Here is a 15844-nt window from a genome sequence, read left to right on the forward strand (position 1 = left end):
CGCTTATTTGCCCTGTTAATTTGGGAATTTGGTGACCAAATAGATACCACTCTCATTTCTGTCTGTTAACCATGAGTCACGGAGCTGTTTACTTTTGACAATAACCAGGAAAAGGGGGAAATAGCTTGCCTGGGTTTGCCCAAAGGTAATAAAAATCTGCTTAGCAGAGCTCACCGTATAATACTGTCTTTAATCTGTTTATTTCTAGAAATACTGGATTGGCTGGGCACAAAAACATCTGGATTAACTGCTGGATGCCCCTATAACCTAAATTCACCTGCGTGCCCAGAAGTAACTTTGCACATAAACCTGCTTTAAAATAGAAATTTTTACTCTTTGTTTTAACAGGTTAAATAAATAATATCTGAAATAATTAGTGAACTTTAGAGGTCATTTGGCCACAGAGGGGCTTTTTGTTTCTTTCTGCTCCCATCAGACTGAAATTAATGTCCTTCTTTAACATTTTATAATACTTCTGTGAAAAGTCTCCAACAACCTTTAACAAGAAACAGTAGAAAATTTAGAACTCCAATGCAAATATTTTCAATTCTGAGGTTTAACTGCATGTCATGAGTTATACACTGTATTTGTTATCCTGACTTAAAGTTCCAAAATCCACTGTTGGATTCTTGATATTGACTTCAAGAGGCATGAAAATGACTAAAACACAGTTTGGAGTATTTTGAGGCTTTAGAAAACATTTTTAAAATATTTTTTTTAAAAAAAGCCATGAGCACATAAGCTTGATAAGTATCATTGAATCTAAAGAGGCAGTTGGGAAAGCCATCAATGTTTCAGAATCAAACAGGCAAACGGAGCTGTGAATAAGCTTTTTGGGGTGGCTGTAGCTCAGGTGGTCTGTTCCAGTGTGCATGCTAAATAAACCCAAGTTGCTCTCCGATGCATCTATTGACATATGAATGTGTGTGAATGTTAGATAGAAAGAGCATGGAAAAAAGTGCTAGTGTTAATGGGTGAATGAGGCAAGCTGTGATAGGTGCGTTGAGTGCACAGTTAGAGTAGAAAAGAACTATATATATATTTACCAAGAATCTGATGATATTTATAAGTGTGACCAGGTGTCCCACTTGGAATGAAACACTACTTTTTATTCTTTTTCACCCCTTAATATATATATTTAACGGTTTTGCTTTTTAAAATGCATTTTATTTAATCTTTAATCTTTGCGCCATTTTAAAAAAAAAATGTTTTGGCTGCTCTAACGCCTGCTTTTGGGATATATAAAGTAAACCTTATCTTACAAAATGTGTCCCACATTTTGAGAGTCTGACAAGAAAAAACTGTGACTGTACTGTGACATTATTTATGCTCATCGTAGATACTTTTACACGAATTACACATATATATTTGCCCATGAAATTATTTATGTCAATCCTGTTTACTGCATGGTTTGTTAATTTTCAAGTTCTGCTTATCTATTATTATTTTTATTTTTTTGGTCTAGCCAGGCAGGGCAGCATTTCACACTTTTTTGTATGTATTTTTTTTTAACACAAAACTAAAAAAAAACTAAAAGAAAAATTATGCTCTCCTTTTTTATAATTTTCACATTTTCCAAGCCATCCAGTGGTTTGGATCAGACCCTGATTGGTTGGTGGCCCATTCTGGCTCTCCGGACTTATGTTTAACATCCCTGGTCTACTGTGTCCTCTGTTGTCCCACATAAACAGTAAACAAAGTGTCCAAAATAAAAGCAGAAGAACATTCGTTTGTACTATTAAATAAAAGGATACTCGTGGTGAACAAGCTGCTCCTCCAACCCTATTAGAAGATGAGCTCTCGTGCACGGCCCTCCTCCTGCGGCTCGCGCACTGCGCAGCGCTCATTGGTTGGCGCGACAATATAAAGTTCCGCAGTGACTCCTTCACTGACTGCTGCTCAGCCTCACTCACTCACTGCAGGAGGACAGCGTGTACGGTGCCCGGCGTCCGAGAGGATTTACCAAACTTTCCCGCATTTGCACTCGGGCTTCCTTTGAAGGTCTCCCTGTTTTATTCCAACATGAAGGAGCGAAGACTCACACAGCCGTTTGTAGGGAGGTGTAAGCTGGTGCTGGTTGGGGACGTCCAATGCGGTAAAACAGCGATGTTACAAGTCTTGGTGAAGGACTGCTATCCAGAGGTATGAGATTTCTGCACACGTCTCATGTGTCTGCAGTCGTTTTAGGATCAATACTGAGGAAAAATCCCTAAAAAATGTCTCATTATCATTCATTTATACGATGTTGTAGATTCTGTTCTGCATATTTTTTGGGGGGTATAATTGGTATAATTATAAATAGTGTGTAAGCTATAATAATGAGATTTTTTTTTAGCTCACACACACATATACATATATATAATGCTGCTTACATTTAAGCATCAAGTCATGAACTGATGTGTTGATTTTGTTTAAATGTAAAAAAAGAAGAAGCAGAATTTAATCTAGAATAATATGTGAGAATATGTTGTAATTTCTTTTCTTACTGACTGATTAATTAAATCTACTTGTTTCTGTGTGTGTTTGTCTTTTTTAAATCTCTTTCTTTAATTGTTTCCAGACTTATGTCCCTACTGTGTTTGAGAACTACACAGCCTGTCTGGAGCTTGAAGACCAGCGTGTGGAGCTCAGCCTTTGGGACACATCAGGTGAGCTCCTCTTCTGTCTACCTTCAATTCAGTGTTATTTTAACTTTTGCGGCTTAGGTTGGGCAGTAAAGTAAGGTAATTTGGTTCACTGCTGGGATAAAGGGTCATTATTGGGAAACTCAGCCAGCCTGGAGTTGGTGAATCGAACCACGTCCCGTGTATTGTTTGGCTTACAGTTTTGTTGCTGTTTACTCAGTCTTCACATTCTGTCAATCCTGTTTTGATGCAGTTAAGCAGCTTTTCAGTGGTGTGAGATCTGCTGAGAGATCAGTGATCGGCAGGTCTGAGCCACAAGCTTTCCTGGATTACTTTAAGAACATCTGGATCCAAACATCCAGTTTTGAATCTGAAATCCTAATGAGCCAAATCTAGATTAAAAAGAGACCCCAGTTTGAAAAACTATGAAACTGTTATTACGAATAAATAATCCTGATGGCTGGTAGACACGTAAAATAAATCTGCTGGTTGTTGCTTTTTGATCCTTACATCCTTTTTTTGTGATTTCAACATTAAATCACTTATTATCTGTCATAAAAACTGAGAACAATACCAGCAAGCCTGGTGTGTTTCAATACCAGACCAAAACCTTCATATATGCAGTTTACAAAGATATTAGACTAATAAAAAATGTGGTGTTTACCATTTGTGTTCGAAAACGGCCTTAAGTAAATAATCAATTTAGCAGCTGATTCAATTCCAGCACACTCAGCTGATCAATCAAGCCTGAATTTGCTGGCCTCTGGCCTCAACGTGGACAAAGTCAAGCTATCAATGTCACAAAAGAGTAAAGCAAAAGTAGATTGGATTATTTAGGTCTTAAATATAAAGCACACACCAGAATTTGCTGCTTCTAGTTTTTTTAATGTGATTTTTTTTTTTTTTTTAGTTAAGATTTCTGGGCTTGTAGGTTGAACAAATCAAGGTCTTAGCAGATGTCGCCATAACCTCTGTGAAAAGTAAAGAAATCAGCAGATAACGTATCATGAAAACAATCGGTTGTTTCTTCTTTTGTTTTTTGTTTTTTAGTTCCAAATGTTTCGTGTGCTTTGTGCCTCTGGGTTAATGTGCTAACTTCAGCTGACCTTTGAATGTACATAGAAATTATGTAAATAGGATCAATAAGCAAAGCCATCCGGTGCACTACAGATTTATTTCATAACAGCACTGGCTGAGGTTTTGTGTTCAGAGGAAGTTGAGCGGTGCCAGTTGGCCTTCAGTGGGGTTGTTTAACAGGGGGGCGAGGGGGATGCCTCGTCCACGCAGGGGGTGGAAGTCCACACGAGTGTGGATGAGCGCGTGTTTGTGCGCGCCCCATCTTTACTATGCGTGTAACCGTGTGTGTGCGGTGTACAGTCGCTGTGAACAGAAGGCACCAGTGAGGGATACTGAGAGTAAAGAGAAGCATGACCTCCTCACTGCCTTATGGTGTGTGCTGCTTTGAAAAAAGAGGTCTTATGTAACTGAAAGCAGCACTGAACTAATGTAGGTTTGTGTGTTTGTCTCCCACGAAGTGAAAACTTTCTGGACAGTCACCCTTTCCAGAGGAAACGTTGCATAAGACCGATTTACATTTAGAGCACAAACATAAACACGAGCTTCCCATCTCTCTTTGTTTTGCTTATTAATTCCGCTTTCCTGTTGTCTTTATTCAAACATGTAGAAGACGATTTCTGATAATGGATTTCAATATTTTCACATTTAACCAAGCTAACTGTTCGGTAGAGAAATGAAGAGTGAGTGTTATAACTTCCTGAAGCACAAATTGGTTCCTCGAGATGTCTTAAGGTATTCGGTGTCCACAGGATTTGATATGTCTTATAAACTAATTATTATCATTTCAGATTTACTGACACTGCCTAAGGAGAAAAAAATTTTTTTTTTTTTTACCCTATTTCTATGTGCATCTTAAGTTTCTTTGCATATGAAAGGCTGTTTTTTTTCTGATTTATATTAAGGCAGTCTTATAGTCCTCTTTGTGTACAAAGATGAGTGCAGCTCCCACCATTTGCTTTTTTGTGTGAGAGTAGAGCGGACAGTTGCAACAGCTCCTGTTTGCTCAGCTAAAAGGGTTTTGTGTGTGTGTGTGTGTGTGTGTGTGTGTGTGTTTGGCTTGTCTTGTTTGTGTGTCCAGGCAGGGGGCTGCTAACGTGTGGGAGGTGGTAGGTGCTAGAAGTTGTGTCCTCTTTAGATATGTCTGCCTCCTCTTTCTCAAGCCTTACATCACCCTGGATAGTTATGTGACGGCCGCTTTGATTCCCTCTGAAAGATAGAGATTGTGTAAGTTGACTTACTTTGCAGCTTTAAGTCCAAAAATTTAGACGGGCTGAACCAACCAAGAGTTAGTTTGAACAGGGTTGCTTCGTGGCAGTAATATTGTTGTAAAACGTTTAGTTAATGACTGTAAAGCTCATCAAGATAACATGATTGTTTGTTTGTCCAGCTGGGGGACTAATAGAAAAATCTATCTTTGCTATAATTATGACCTCTTATATCAGCACAGAAGGCTTGAAGTTAACCTCGGAGGACAGGAGAAGGAAATTACATTTTAGTGTTAGTGTGTGCGGAGTGATTAGGTAGCAGAGGGAAGACAATAGAAAGCGGACGTCCTGTCAGTCTGTTTTTAGCACTTCCTGAGAATGATATAAAAAAAGTTGCTTTTTTTGGAATTGTAAGCTAAATATGCTTCCTTAATGTCATAATTCACTGGGACAAACAAGGTGTTATACTTGTGTAACAATGCTCAGGAGAAGGTTTTTATATGTTAGGGCTTTAAGTTTGATAGAGGAAAAAGCCTTCATATACATTTAAAAAATGTGCAATGATGTCAAGGTATCTGCAAGGGCTAAGAAATCAGAAGATCAACCTTTAATACTAAAGGTATTAAAGGTACTACTCTACTTTAAGTGAGATTTAAGTGGACAACACAGCCTCTCAGTACAGTGATTGCTCCACAAAAGACTATAGTGAAGCAAATAATCATAATTAAATTGTGGGTACTATACAGCAGTGCTATAAAAGTTGATGTTATTTTGCAGCAGGTGTATGTAAATTCGTATTGTTTTTGCTGGTTTCCATCGAGCTGAGTATTTGAAACTGTGGATCGTGAAATACAGCGTAAAGTTTTGGAGTAATTGTTTAAAAATTTAAAAGAAGCATTTGGACAACTAAAAGTGTTACGTTAAGATGGATAACAGTTCCTTATGTAGCAGGTTGAATATAAAGCTTCAGCTAGCAGTAGTTTAGGTTGGGTTAGCAAAAACACTAGATGTAGCTGGGAGGCAGTTAGCTAAAAAAAACACAGCAACAATCCACCTAAAAGCATAACATAAATCTGTATATTATATCTTATTTGTCTATACAAATACCACTGTGTGAGAGTTGTTATGGTCTGTAGTCTGTGGACTCTGTGTTTATGCTTAAGTTTATTAATATTCTGTGGTTTTGTTTATTTTGGGTTGTTTGTGATTATCTCTAGTGTTTTGTGTCCTCTGTGCTCTCCTTTTCCACGTTTCAAGTTTCTATGTTCTGTCACCCCAATCTGTGTTAAGTTTGCGTGTTTAGAGTGTTGTCGGTGTGTTTCCTGTTTTATTTTGAAGGTCAGTTTCTCTTGTCAGTGTTTCAAGTTTCGCTTCCCCTTGTCGTGTTATGTCCAATTAATCCCAGCCGTGTCTCCCTCCTGTCTCACGGTCCCTGATTGCCCTGTGTGTATTTAAGCCCTGTGTTTTCTTGGGTGCGTTGCTGGTTCGTCTGTGTTCTTTTTCTGCTTCATTCTGTTATTTCCGCGTTTCATGGCGGCGTTTTGTTAGTTTCTCCCAGTATAGGTTCCTTAGGCTACGTCCACACGTACCCGGGTATTTTTGAAAACGCAGATTTTTCTATACGTTTGCACCTTTCGTCCACACGTAAACGGCGTTTTTGGTCACTGAAAACAGAGATTTTTAAAAACTCCGGCCAGGGTGGATATTTTTGAAAACTCCGTTTTTGCATTTACGTGTGGACAAGAAAAACGGAGAAAACGCAGCGTCAAAGGTGTGCGCCTTTTTTGACGTCACACTGTGCGCCATGTTATTGTTTCGGTGAAATGAATTTCTACAATACTGTTACTGTTAATTGTACTCTCTGCAGTGTTTAAATGCTTACATATACACACACAGTTACTGTCCCTCCACACATACGACTAGGTTCTGCTTCTATGCCCCATCTTTGTTTACTATTTCCCACCGAGGCTTCTAGACTTCTGATTGGCCAACATTTCTACACGGTTAGGAATCTAGCGCCACCTGTTGCTTTGGCATGTTCCTAGCAGCGTTTTCCTTCATTTCTGCGTTTACGTGTGGACGGGATTATTTTTTAAAACGAAAACGGAAAATCTCCATTTTCAAAAATACCCGTGTACGTGTGGACGTAGCCTTAGCTTCTGTTTCTCTCCTGCTGCGTTTTTGTTTGTTTCACTTACCGGTTTAATAAAGTTCACCTGCATCTGACGCTGCCTGCATCTTGGGTCCTACTTTCAACCGTGACAAGAGTAATGTGTTTGATGCTGTTGAATAATGTTTTGAACAACAAACATTGCAGAAAAATGAAGAAGAAGCATATACATTTTTGCAGCTTTGATTATCAGTTGCAGTTCAGTGAGTGGCGATAACAACAGTTACTGTGCTTGACTGAAAAGCAGTCTGACAGAAGAGCCCACTGACATTGTAGATTGTTGAACCACGCTAGCTGCTTTCATCTCTTTTCATCCAGAATGGAGATTATTTGAATTCTTCACTACAAAGATAAAGAAAAGTGTTTTCCAAAAATGTTACATACCTTCCAACCACAACCTTCCAACTCTTGCACGAGAATTTATGTTTAGAATTAGAATTTAAAATTAGAATTGATGTTTTTTTTTCATTAGGGAATAATAAAGTATTCTGGTTCTGATTTTGATATAGAGATATACTAATTTTACTAACAGGCCATTATTTTAGGTACACATGTTCAGCTGCTTGTTGCAAATATCTAATCAGCCAATCACACGACAGCAAGACGTCAAGATGGTCAAGACAAACTGCTGAAGTTCAAACTTAGCATCTGCTGCAGCTCACAGATGGCAGGGTCATAATTTGGCGTCATGAAAGCATGGATTCATCCTGCCTATCATCAGCTGTTTAGTGTTTGTTGTGACGGTTTAGTGGATAATATTTTTCTTTGCATACTTTGGGGTCATTAGTACCAAGTGAGCATTATTTAAAAGCCACAGCTTACCCAAGTATTATTGCTGACCATGTCCATCCCTTTATGACCACAGTGCACTCATGTCACAAAGCTTAGATCATCTCAAACTGCTTTCTTGAACATAAGAGTGACTTTACTGTACTCAAATGAGCTCCACAGCCACCAGTGTGTATCTCTTTATTAGAGAACAAATATGTAAAGAGTCTACCTGAACATTTAACCAGGGTTTCTATTTTATCATTCAAAACTCTGGTATGAAAAGTTTTCTATTGAATCATTGAAAGATAGTTGCACTGTCTGACTCACTGAGTTAGTGGACTTTTCTGGAAAATTTCCCATCAGTGGGAAGGCTCCAGGCTTTGTGAAACTCTCATGAGCTTGGCAGGGGTGTATGTGTCTGTTTGTGTTTGTACTGTGTTAATGTGAGTAGGATGACTGTGATGGAACATTATAATACTGTCAGCTGGCACACCGTAGAAAGAGCAGTCATATTTTTGTTTTTGCTGGCTAACAAAATTGAAAAAAAGCTTTGTTTTCAAAGATGTTGTTTCGTGCCGAGTGGCCGACTGTGGAGGGTTGAGTTCTTAGGACCGAAGAGCACGACACAAGAAGCAGGTTATAGAAATAAAAAAGTAAAAGCTTTACTTACAAAAATAGGTTCAAGGATGGAAAATCCAGGCAGGCAGACAAAGCACACAGTCCAGGCAGTGATAAAGTCAAAGTACAGGCAAATTTAACCCCGTAACGACTAATGTGTCATATTTGCTACATGAGATTTTGTGTGTTTTTGAGACTTTTACATCATCATCAAAAAAAAAAACTTAAGTAAATTCAACAATAAATAAAAATTGTGAGATGTAGCAAATATGATACAAATTAAAACTCATGTGCTCAAATTAATATTTAATTAATCTAAAATATTGTCAGAAGGTTCAATAAACACTCATTTTTTTAAATTGCATTTTCTTGCCATTATTTCGTGGTTCAGGCTTTGAATGACTAAAAAGAAATCAGAATCAGAACCACAATGTTGCATAGATGTGACATAAACTGCCAGTCTGACATATAACTAGCAGAGGAATGGGGGTATACACTGTGTGGTAAATTAGTAAAGGTGAGCAAAGCCCCTAAAACAAGCAAAACATTTATGAAAAATGAAAACTGTGGTGTATTAGAACACCATCTTATGCATGCTACCCATTCTTTGCACCTGTGGCAGCTGATCCATTGTGTGCGATGCCTTTTTAAGACAGTGGGGTGCACACATTTGTCAGAGTGAACATGCCCCAGGTGATGCAGCAGGCAGGAAAAGCAGTGCAGGCGGGAGTGACTGGTCTAAAGAGACAGCAGAATGGATCACAAGACGCAAAAACCAAACTAAATGAAAGGAGAAGCTTGGAATCCTAAATCTCTAGCGTCCTAAATTGCATATTTAGAAAATTAAGGTCTCATTTGGTCAATTCTCTGTCTCGTTAGGTTCTCCGTACTACGACAATGTCAGGCCTCTCTGCTACAGCGACTCAGATGCAGTCCTCTTATGCTTTGACATCAGCCGACCGGACACAGTAGACGGTGCACTCAAGAAGGTATGTATCCCTGCAGTTTGCCCTCATTGATCAGTTGTCTGCCATCCCTCATGTCTATTCTTGCCCAGTTAAACCTGTTTCCTTTCTTTGCAGTGGAAAGCAGAAATCCAGGACTTCTGCCCCAGCACTCGGATCCTACTAGTAGGCTGCAAGACGGACCTGCGCACAGACGTGTGCACCCGCATGGAGCTGTCCAATCAGAAACAGGCTCCAATCTCCCACGAACAGGTTTGTTCCTCATCAACTTTTTGCTCCTTAGTATCTGCTTAAGCTTCTGTCTCCATCCTGTCTACAAGCCCCTCCTTTGTCTTTGATTTCCTCCGACCCAGACTCATCTCTTCCTTCAATTTTATAGGGTTCATCATTAGCCAAGCAGCTTGGAGCCGAGGCTTACTTGGAGTGCTCAGCTTTCACATCAGAGAAGAGCATCCACAGTGTTTTCCGTACCGCGGCTCTGGCCTGCATGAACAAACTCCAACCCACCAATAAGCCCAGCCCAGTCCGGCGCCTCTCCAAGAGACTCCTACACCTGCCCAGCAAGACGGAACTCCTCTCCTCCACCTTCAGCAAGGACAAGTCCAAGAGCTGCTCCATCATGTGAATACTACTGAGATAAATGTGGCAAAAGGACAAACGAACGAGACTGTTGCTGGCTCAGCGGGGGTGCCTGGTGTGCAAGGGAAAGAGAGCAATTATGTGGATTTTTACAAAGCCTCTCTCTCTCTCCTTTGCAGCTTCCTCCTGCAAACTGCTGTCAACCGCTTCCAGAAAGATCACTTTCTATATTCAACTCCAGTGCTGAAGTTTTGATCATGACTTGCCACCAGCATAACAATATCTGCAGAGAGAGAGAATTATGTTTGATGTTCAATTAAACCATGTGCTAGCAGAGCATAACAGGCGCTTTAAGGTGCTGTGAACCGTCTTGAATAAGGTCACTACTGCCTCTTTACCAAAGGAAGGGTTTGTAACTATTACATCTGACTGCATTTAAAATTCTGAAGGCAGTGCCCTTTCCCATCCATCTTTGTTTGAATGTCTGTCTGAGGTCACCGTATGGGCTGAGTGACGAGATTAAATGTAAAATCTGACATCTGACAGGAATTGGTATCAACAGAAATACGGTGCGGGGGATTGAAAATGGCAGGCCTTGGAGAAATTCCTCTCCCAGCTGACCCCTCTCGGTATATCAGTTGGAAATTAAAGCTGACAGTGGAGAAAAGGTGGAGAGAGAGGAGGGGTTTGGCGAGCAGAGCGCTCATTTGCAAAGGCAGCGGGAGGACAAACCGAGAGCTCGTCTGAAGGAGCACAATGTGACTCAGCACTCACATGATCTGCAAAACAGTCACGGGTTGGACGTGCTGTGCTTAAAAACAAATAAACAAACACGTGCATGTCTTTGTGGATTCTCTGCCATTACCCATCATCACCCACCACGGCAGTCTTTTGTTCAGTGTTACTAACCACAGGCCTTTATTATGGCACTGATGAATCATCTTACCCTGCTTAATGGATATCGGTTTTTATACATGTTCCAGCATAAAAATGAAGTTGTTCTTGCTGGGCCTTCATCGATTACACAAAGATGTCCTTTTACACAACACAAACTCGATAGATGTATTTTAGTGTACCAAAAGAAATCTTTCTTTTCAAATCCCTCTCCTGCTAGACGTTTAATGACAAGTAGTCCTGGGAGGCTTAGGAGCCATAAACGTGCTTATCAGGGTTCATGAACTCCAGGGGCTGATTTTAAGGGGTATGAAACTGATTAGCAATTTTACCAACAGAAAATTGCCTGATGGACAATGGACTGTTAAAAAAGGAAGACCAAAATTGGGTCATACTTTTCTCCTTCTTTTCAAAAATCTTGACACAGGCCTACAATTTCAATAATGAAACCTCCATTATAATTTCTAAGCTGGAAAGGTGGCTAATGTTCATTCTCAATGGGCCCAAAATTGTATAAGTGTGTGGAACATTAGGATAACTCCCAAAAGAAGAAGCCTAGACCTTTTCCTTTTCTTATGAGAGCAAATGAGTCTTCTCTTTTTTTACATCCATGCTAGTGGTAGCTAATCAAGCCTTGCAAGGCTTGATTAGCTACCAATCTTCAAGTATTAAGAAACACTTGAAGATTGCTTGTCTGGTGCTTCAACCATAAAACATTTTCCAGCTTCATGAACTTTCTGGCACAGTATCCGCTCTTTAACTCTTTAAATCTGCCTGCTTATAGAATAAAATGACCGGGTGTGCATCAGAAGTTAGTGAGGGTGATCTCTGCCTATGCAGCTATGCTTGGAAGAACCCAGAAACTGCTCTAAAGGTTGTCAAACCCTGGCTTTATTGATATATACTGAGGTGCTAAAAGTCATCATTAAGGGACAAGGGAGGTTGTCAAATGCCATTTTGATGGGGAAGTTAAGCAGTAGTTTGTCCCAAAAGCTGTTAACAGACTGATTTGTAATATGGAGATGTTTCTCTTAAAGCTCAATTCTTAACTAAGTTTCCTTGAGAGAGGAACAGGCTGCTCCTGACTTTTTTCTTCCTCATTTCTTTTTTTATGCGTTAGATATATTTGGATATATATATATATATATATATATATATATATATATATATATATATATATATTTTCATCCTAATCCGGCCTTTTTTGCTTCTACTTTGTTGTGGCTGTCACGGGTGTTTTTGTAGCTGATGATGTTGTTCTTGTATTCACCGGAGTCTTCTGGCATTAGCTGCTGTTGACAGCTCGGCTAATGGAGGACTTGATGATTTGTAGGTCTGCGCCGAGAAGCCCGGCAATGCGCGGATCACTGGAATTTAAAGTGTTGCCTAGCAACAGTGTGAGCAGGGGCAGTTCCTGTTTCTCGGAGAGGAGGAGGGAGGGATCTCTCAGAGAAGGCGCCTGACCTTTTTATTTGTAGCATTTAGACAGAAGGAACAGCAAAGGTGATGGCTGCACATATCGGAGCAGCGGACTGTTGGGGATGTCCCGAGCCGTCACGTGTTGTCTAAAACTTGTCTTTGTAACACTACTGCAGTCATTTTTTTCACTCCTCAGTCCTGCCTGGAACATCATGTCACCCTTAAGTTGCATTTGTCTAATGTACAGCCATTATTTAAGTCTCTCTCTCTGTTTTTTTTTTTTTTTTTTTGTATATATCCTTTTAGAAATTCCCCAAAGAATATCAGTGAAGCAAAACTAAATGTTCATGTGAAGTTGCCAATTATTGCTTAAATTATTGACTTGAGTTCTGTACTTGTTAATGCCATACACTAACTTCTAAGTCTTTTACTTAATAAATATGTCTGAAGTTTATTTTAAGTCTGTGTTTCTGTGTTAAGCTTATTAAAGGTGAAACTTTGTTGGATGTATTAAGTCAGTTTTCTTTATGCAACCTGATATCACAAATCTGTTGGTGCACTCTGACCTTGGACATTTCATCTCATTTAAATGAAAACTTCACAAAAGCTCTTTAACAGGAGCAAGAGCAGCTGAAGAGCTGAAGGATCCCTCTTGGACAGCCATATGTGCTGACCAGTGATTATAAAGAAATCCACACCCACCCTGACTGACTCCCCACTATATCTCTCTACTTTGGTCAAAGTACATCACACTGCACTTTTCAAGGTTTTGTTTAGCAGGAGCAAATGACTATTTGGGTACACTAATCAAATTCCAAGACTGATAGCTTGGCAGCACATTGTCTATTTTGTCTTAAAGATAACCTTTAATATCACTCACTCTTACTTTCTTGATCGAGGACACAATGGCCTACTTCACAGTCATCACAAAGAAATGCGGCATTACAAATAACACTGTATGCTTGAATGAAAAGCCTTACAAATAGTACCAATGGCAAGGCTGCATTTAAAAGGATTTGTGGACAAAAATGATCAAGTCAAAACAAGGCTCTGGACGTACTAATGAAACATGTGCACACGCTTAAAAACACACATGTCCAGTGCTGCAAGTACCACAATCGTGATAAAGAAAGGTGATTTAAGTGACAAGTATGTATGCAGAAAAGCATCTCTGATCGCACAACACACAAAAACCTTGCAGAAGACCACACCATGTGTTGATCCTCTCAGCCAAAAATAGGAAACTGAGGACGCAATTGCCGTCTTGTTCACCAAACCAACACAACAGAAGACTGGAAAAATGTTGCCCACTCTATGGCAACATTCAGATCAGTCAGAATTTAAAATAAACAACATGGAAACGGGGAGGGTGGTTAATCTTTTTTTTTATATACCTGAAATGTACCCGATTTTAAGATCACTCCTAGGTGCACAGGTAACCATGTTAGCAAGTCTGTAGCACTTAATGCGAACCTAAAAAACAACTCTATATGCACTGATGACACTGGCTGTTGTAGAAAGCCACTAGAGGTCTTCTGTTCCCCAGCACAGGCCATGAATAATAAGCCTGAACACAGAGAACCACTCCTTGAGGTCAACTGGGTGGTGTGGAGGTTTTGTGATTATAGATTATATGTTTTCAAGCCTTAAAACAACAACAACAACAACTTGATAACACATGCAGTGTTTAAACCTAAAACAGCTCTTTACCTTCAGCACAACAGGAGTTTTAATGCGTTAACTGCATATTGAACTGGGGGATAGTGGGGAACTGGAAACACAGATAGGCTGCTGTTTGAATCGTAAATAAACGACTGTCACATTTTGTTTTGACCACAGTCTGTATTAACAAGCTAGCAAGAGAACATCTATTCAGTTAGCTGAAAAATCTTAAGCTTTGCCACTTTTTATTTAGTAATGAGTAAATGCTCTCTTAGGAAGCAAATAACCAGGATAAGCTTGAACCTATTTGCTAGCATGATGCTGTGGTGTTTCTGCTATAAGGTTAAACTTTTTTAAATGGAGTCATTTCTTAAATAAATTAGCCTCCTGCTATTTCAGTGGTTTCGATTTCTTTTGCCTTTCCTTGTTTACACAAACCATCTTCCGTGACCTCCACCTCTAAATTTGCTTTGTCTTTCGCCCGGCTGATATTGGCCCTTATCAGAATCTCCTTGGCTGCGTCCTGCTCTCCCACTGATGATAGGACATGGATGAAAGGTCTGAATGTTTGCAATGCCTGAGCTATCACACACAGGATACAGCATTAACTTATCCAGTACAGTCAAGGCAATTGTGGGAATATTCTCTGCACCGGCAGCTTCAGATAAATTTCATCTCTTGGCTCCTCCAACATTGATTTTCTACAACAAGAAATGGAATAGCGGTCTGATCATCTTTTGGATAAACAGGGCTGCCAGCCAGCCCGTCTCCCTACGATACTCCCTTCTCTTATCTTTTCCTACAGTTTCTGTCTCTCTGTTTTTCTTCAGTACATTTATCAAAAAATTTGCCCATGTACATTACATGTCTCCGCAAATCAGATAACGGTCTGACAAAAGCGTACTGAGCCTGTCATCCATAGCAGGTTGCTCGAAGGCATGATTATTCTTTACGATCACAGTCACGGCAGGCATGTGGTCTTTTGACAAATACTGCACCTTTGTGGATTGCGAAATGTAACTCCTGAGCTGGTTATACTGCAGACTGCCATTAAAATGATAATTGAACATGTATGTGAATAGACCTACAGGGAATCTTGTGTATAACTTTGATCATACTTTCATGTCTGACTGAAATATGAAGCTAGACTAGAAATAAAGCCATATAAAAGCTATATAGTAACAGATATAAAGCATTTGTTGTAAACACATAAAAAGGACTTATAGTTGATTATCTGTTGAGTCGTGCTCAGTTGACACATAAAATATGAACGTTGTAGCTTGTATATTAATGTAAAAATTTTAGATATAATGGCGTAAATAATGTGAAATAACCCATGTGAGCAAAAACTTTACCATGAAGACATGTGGTGCAGCTGTACCTTAGTAGGCTTCCAGAAGGTGACCAATCAGAGAGAAATAAGCTTTTATAGAACGGGATTTCAAGGGAAAGGATCACAGATTCTGTAGACTCTCAACAAAAGGCGACATAGTTTCCATAAACTGCAGTACATCTAATGGCCACTTGAAACTGGCTCCAAGCTCGCTATAGCCTTATCTTACAATTTTGTGTTCAACGCTCTGCAAATGATAACTTTTGGCTCCAAAAAACCCCAAAAATGATAGAAATCTAAATACTAAAACTGAAACTTTAAAATCCGATGACGAAGGTATGGTGGTTGTGTCCATCATTAATATAATACAGTCTACGCTTTAGATAAAAGATGAACTGAGAAGTTGTTTGAAGTAGAAAAACAAATATTTTCGGTAGGGATCATGCAAAGCTACTCTAGTCCCAGGATATTGAAGTTTTAATTTCTTTTTACTTGGCAGTGGATAAAAGCAAAAAAAAAAAAAAAGC

At 39.4% G+C, this 15844-nt stretch overlaps 1 protein-coding gene across 1 annotated transcript; it reads left to right on the forward strand.

Annotated features, from left to right (window-relative positions):
• The first annotated feature begins 1807 nt into the window (after positions 1–1807).
• LOC120719179 (rho-related GTP-binding protein Rho6-like) lies at positions 1808–12776 on the forward strand. Its single transcript, XM_040008201.1, has 5 exons — positions 1808–2142; positions 2561–2648; positions 9345–9454; positions 9548–9682; positions 9810–12776. Exons 1-5 carry the CDS (start codon positions 2023–2025, stop codon positions 10053–10055), a joined length of 699 nt encoding a protein of 232 aa, XP_039864135.1. The 5' UTR covers positions 1808–2022; the 3' UTR covers positions 10056–12776.
• The last annotated feature ends 3068 nt before the right edge of the window (positions 12777–15844 follow it).

This window comes from Simochromis diagramma, unplaced genomic scaffold, assembly GCF_900408965.1.
Source record: "Simochromis diagramma unplaced genomic scaffold, fSimDia1.1 OVJJ01000545.1, whole genome shotgun sequence".
Taxonomy (NCBI): domain Eukaryota; kingdom Metazoa; phylum Chordata; class Actinopteri; order Cichliformes; family Cichlidae; genus Simochromis; species Simochromis diagramma.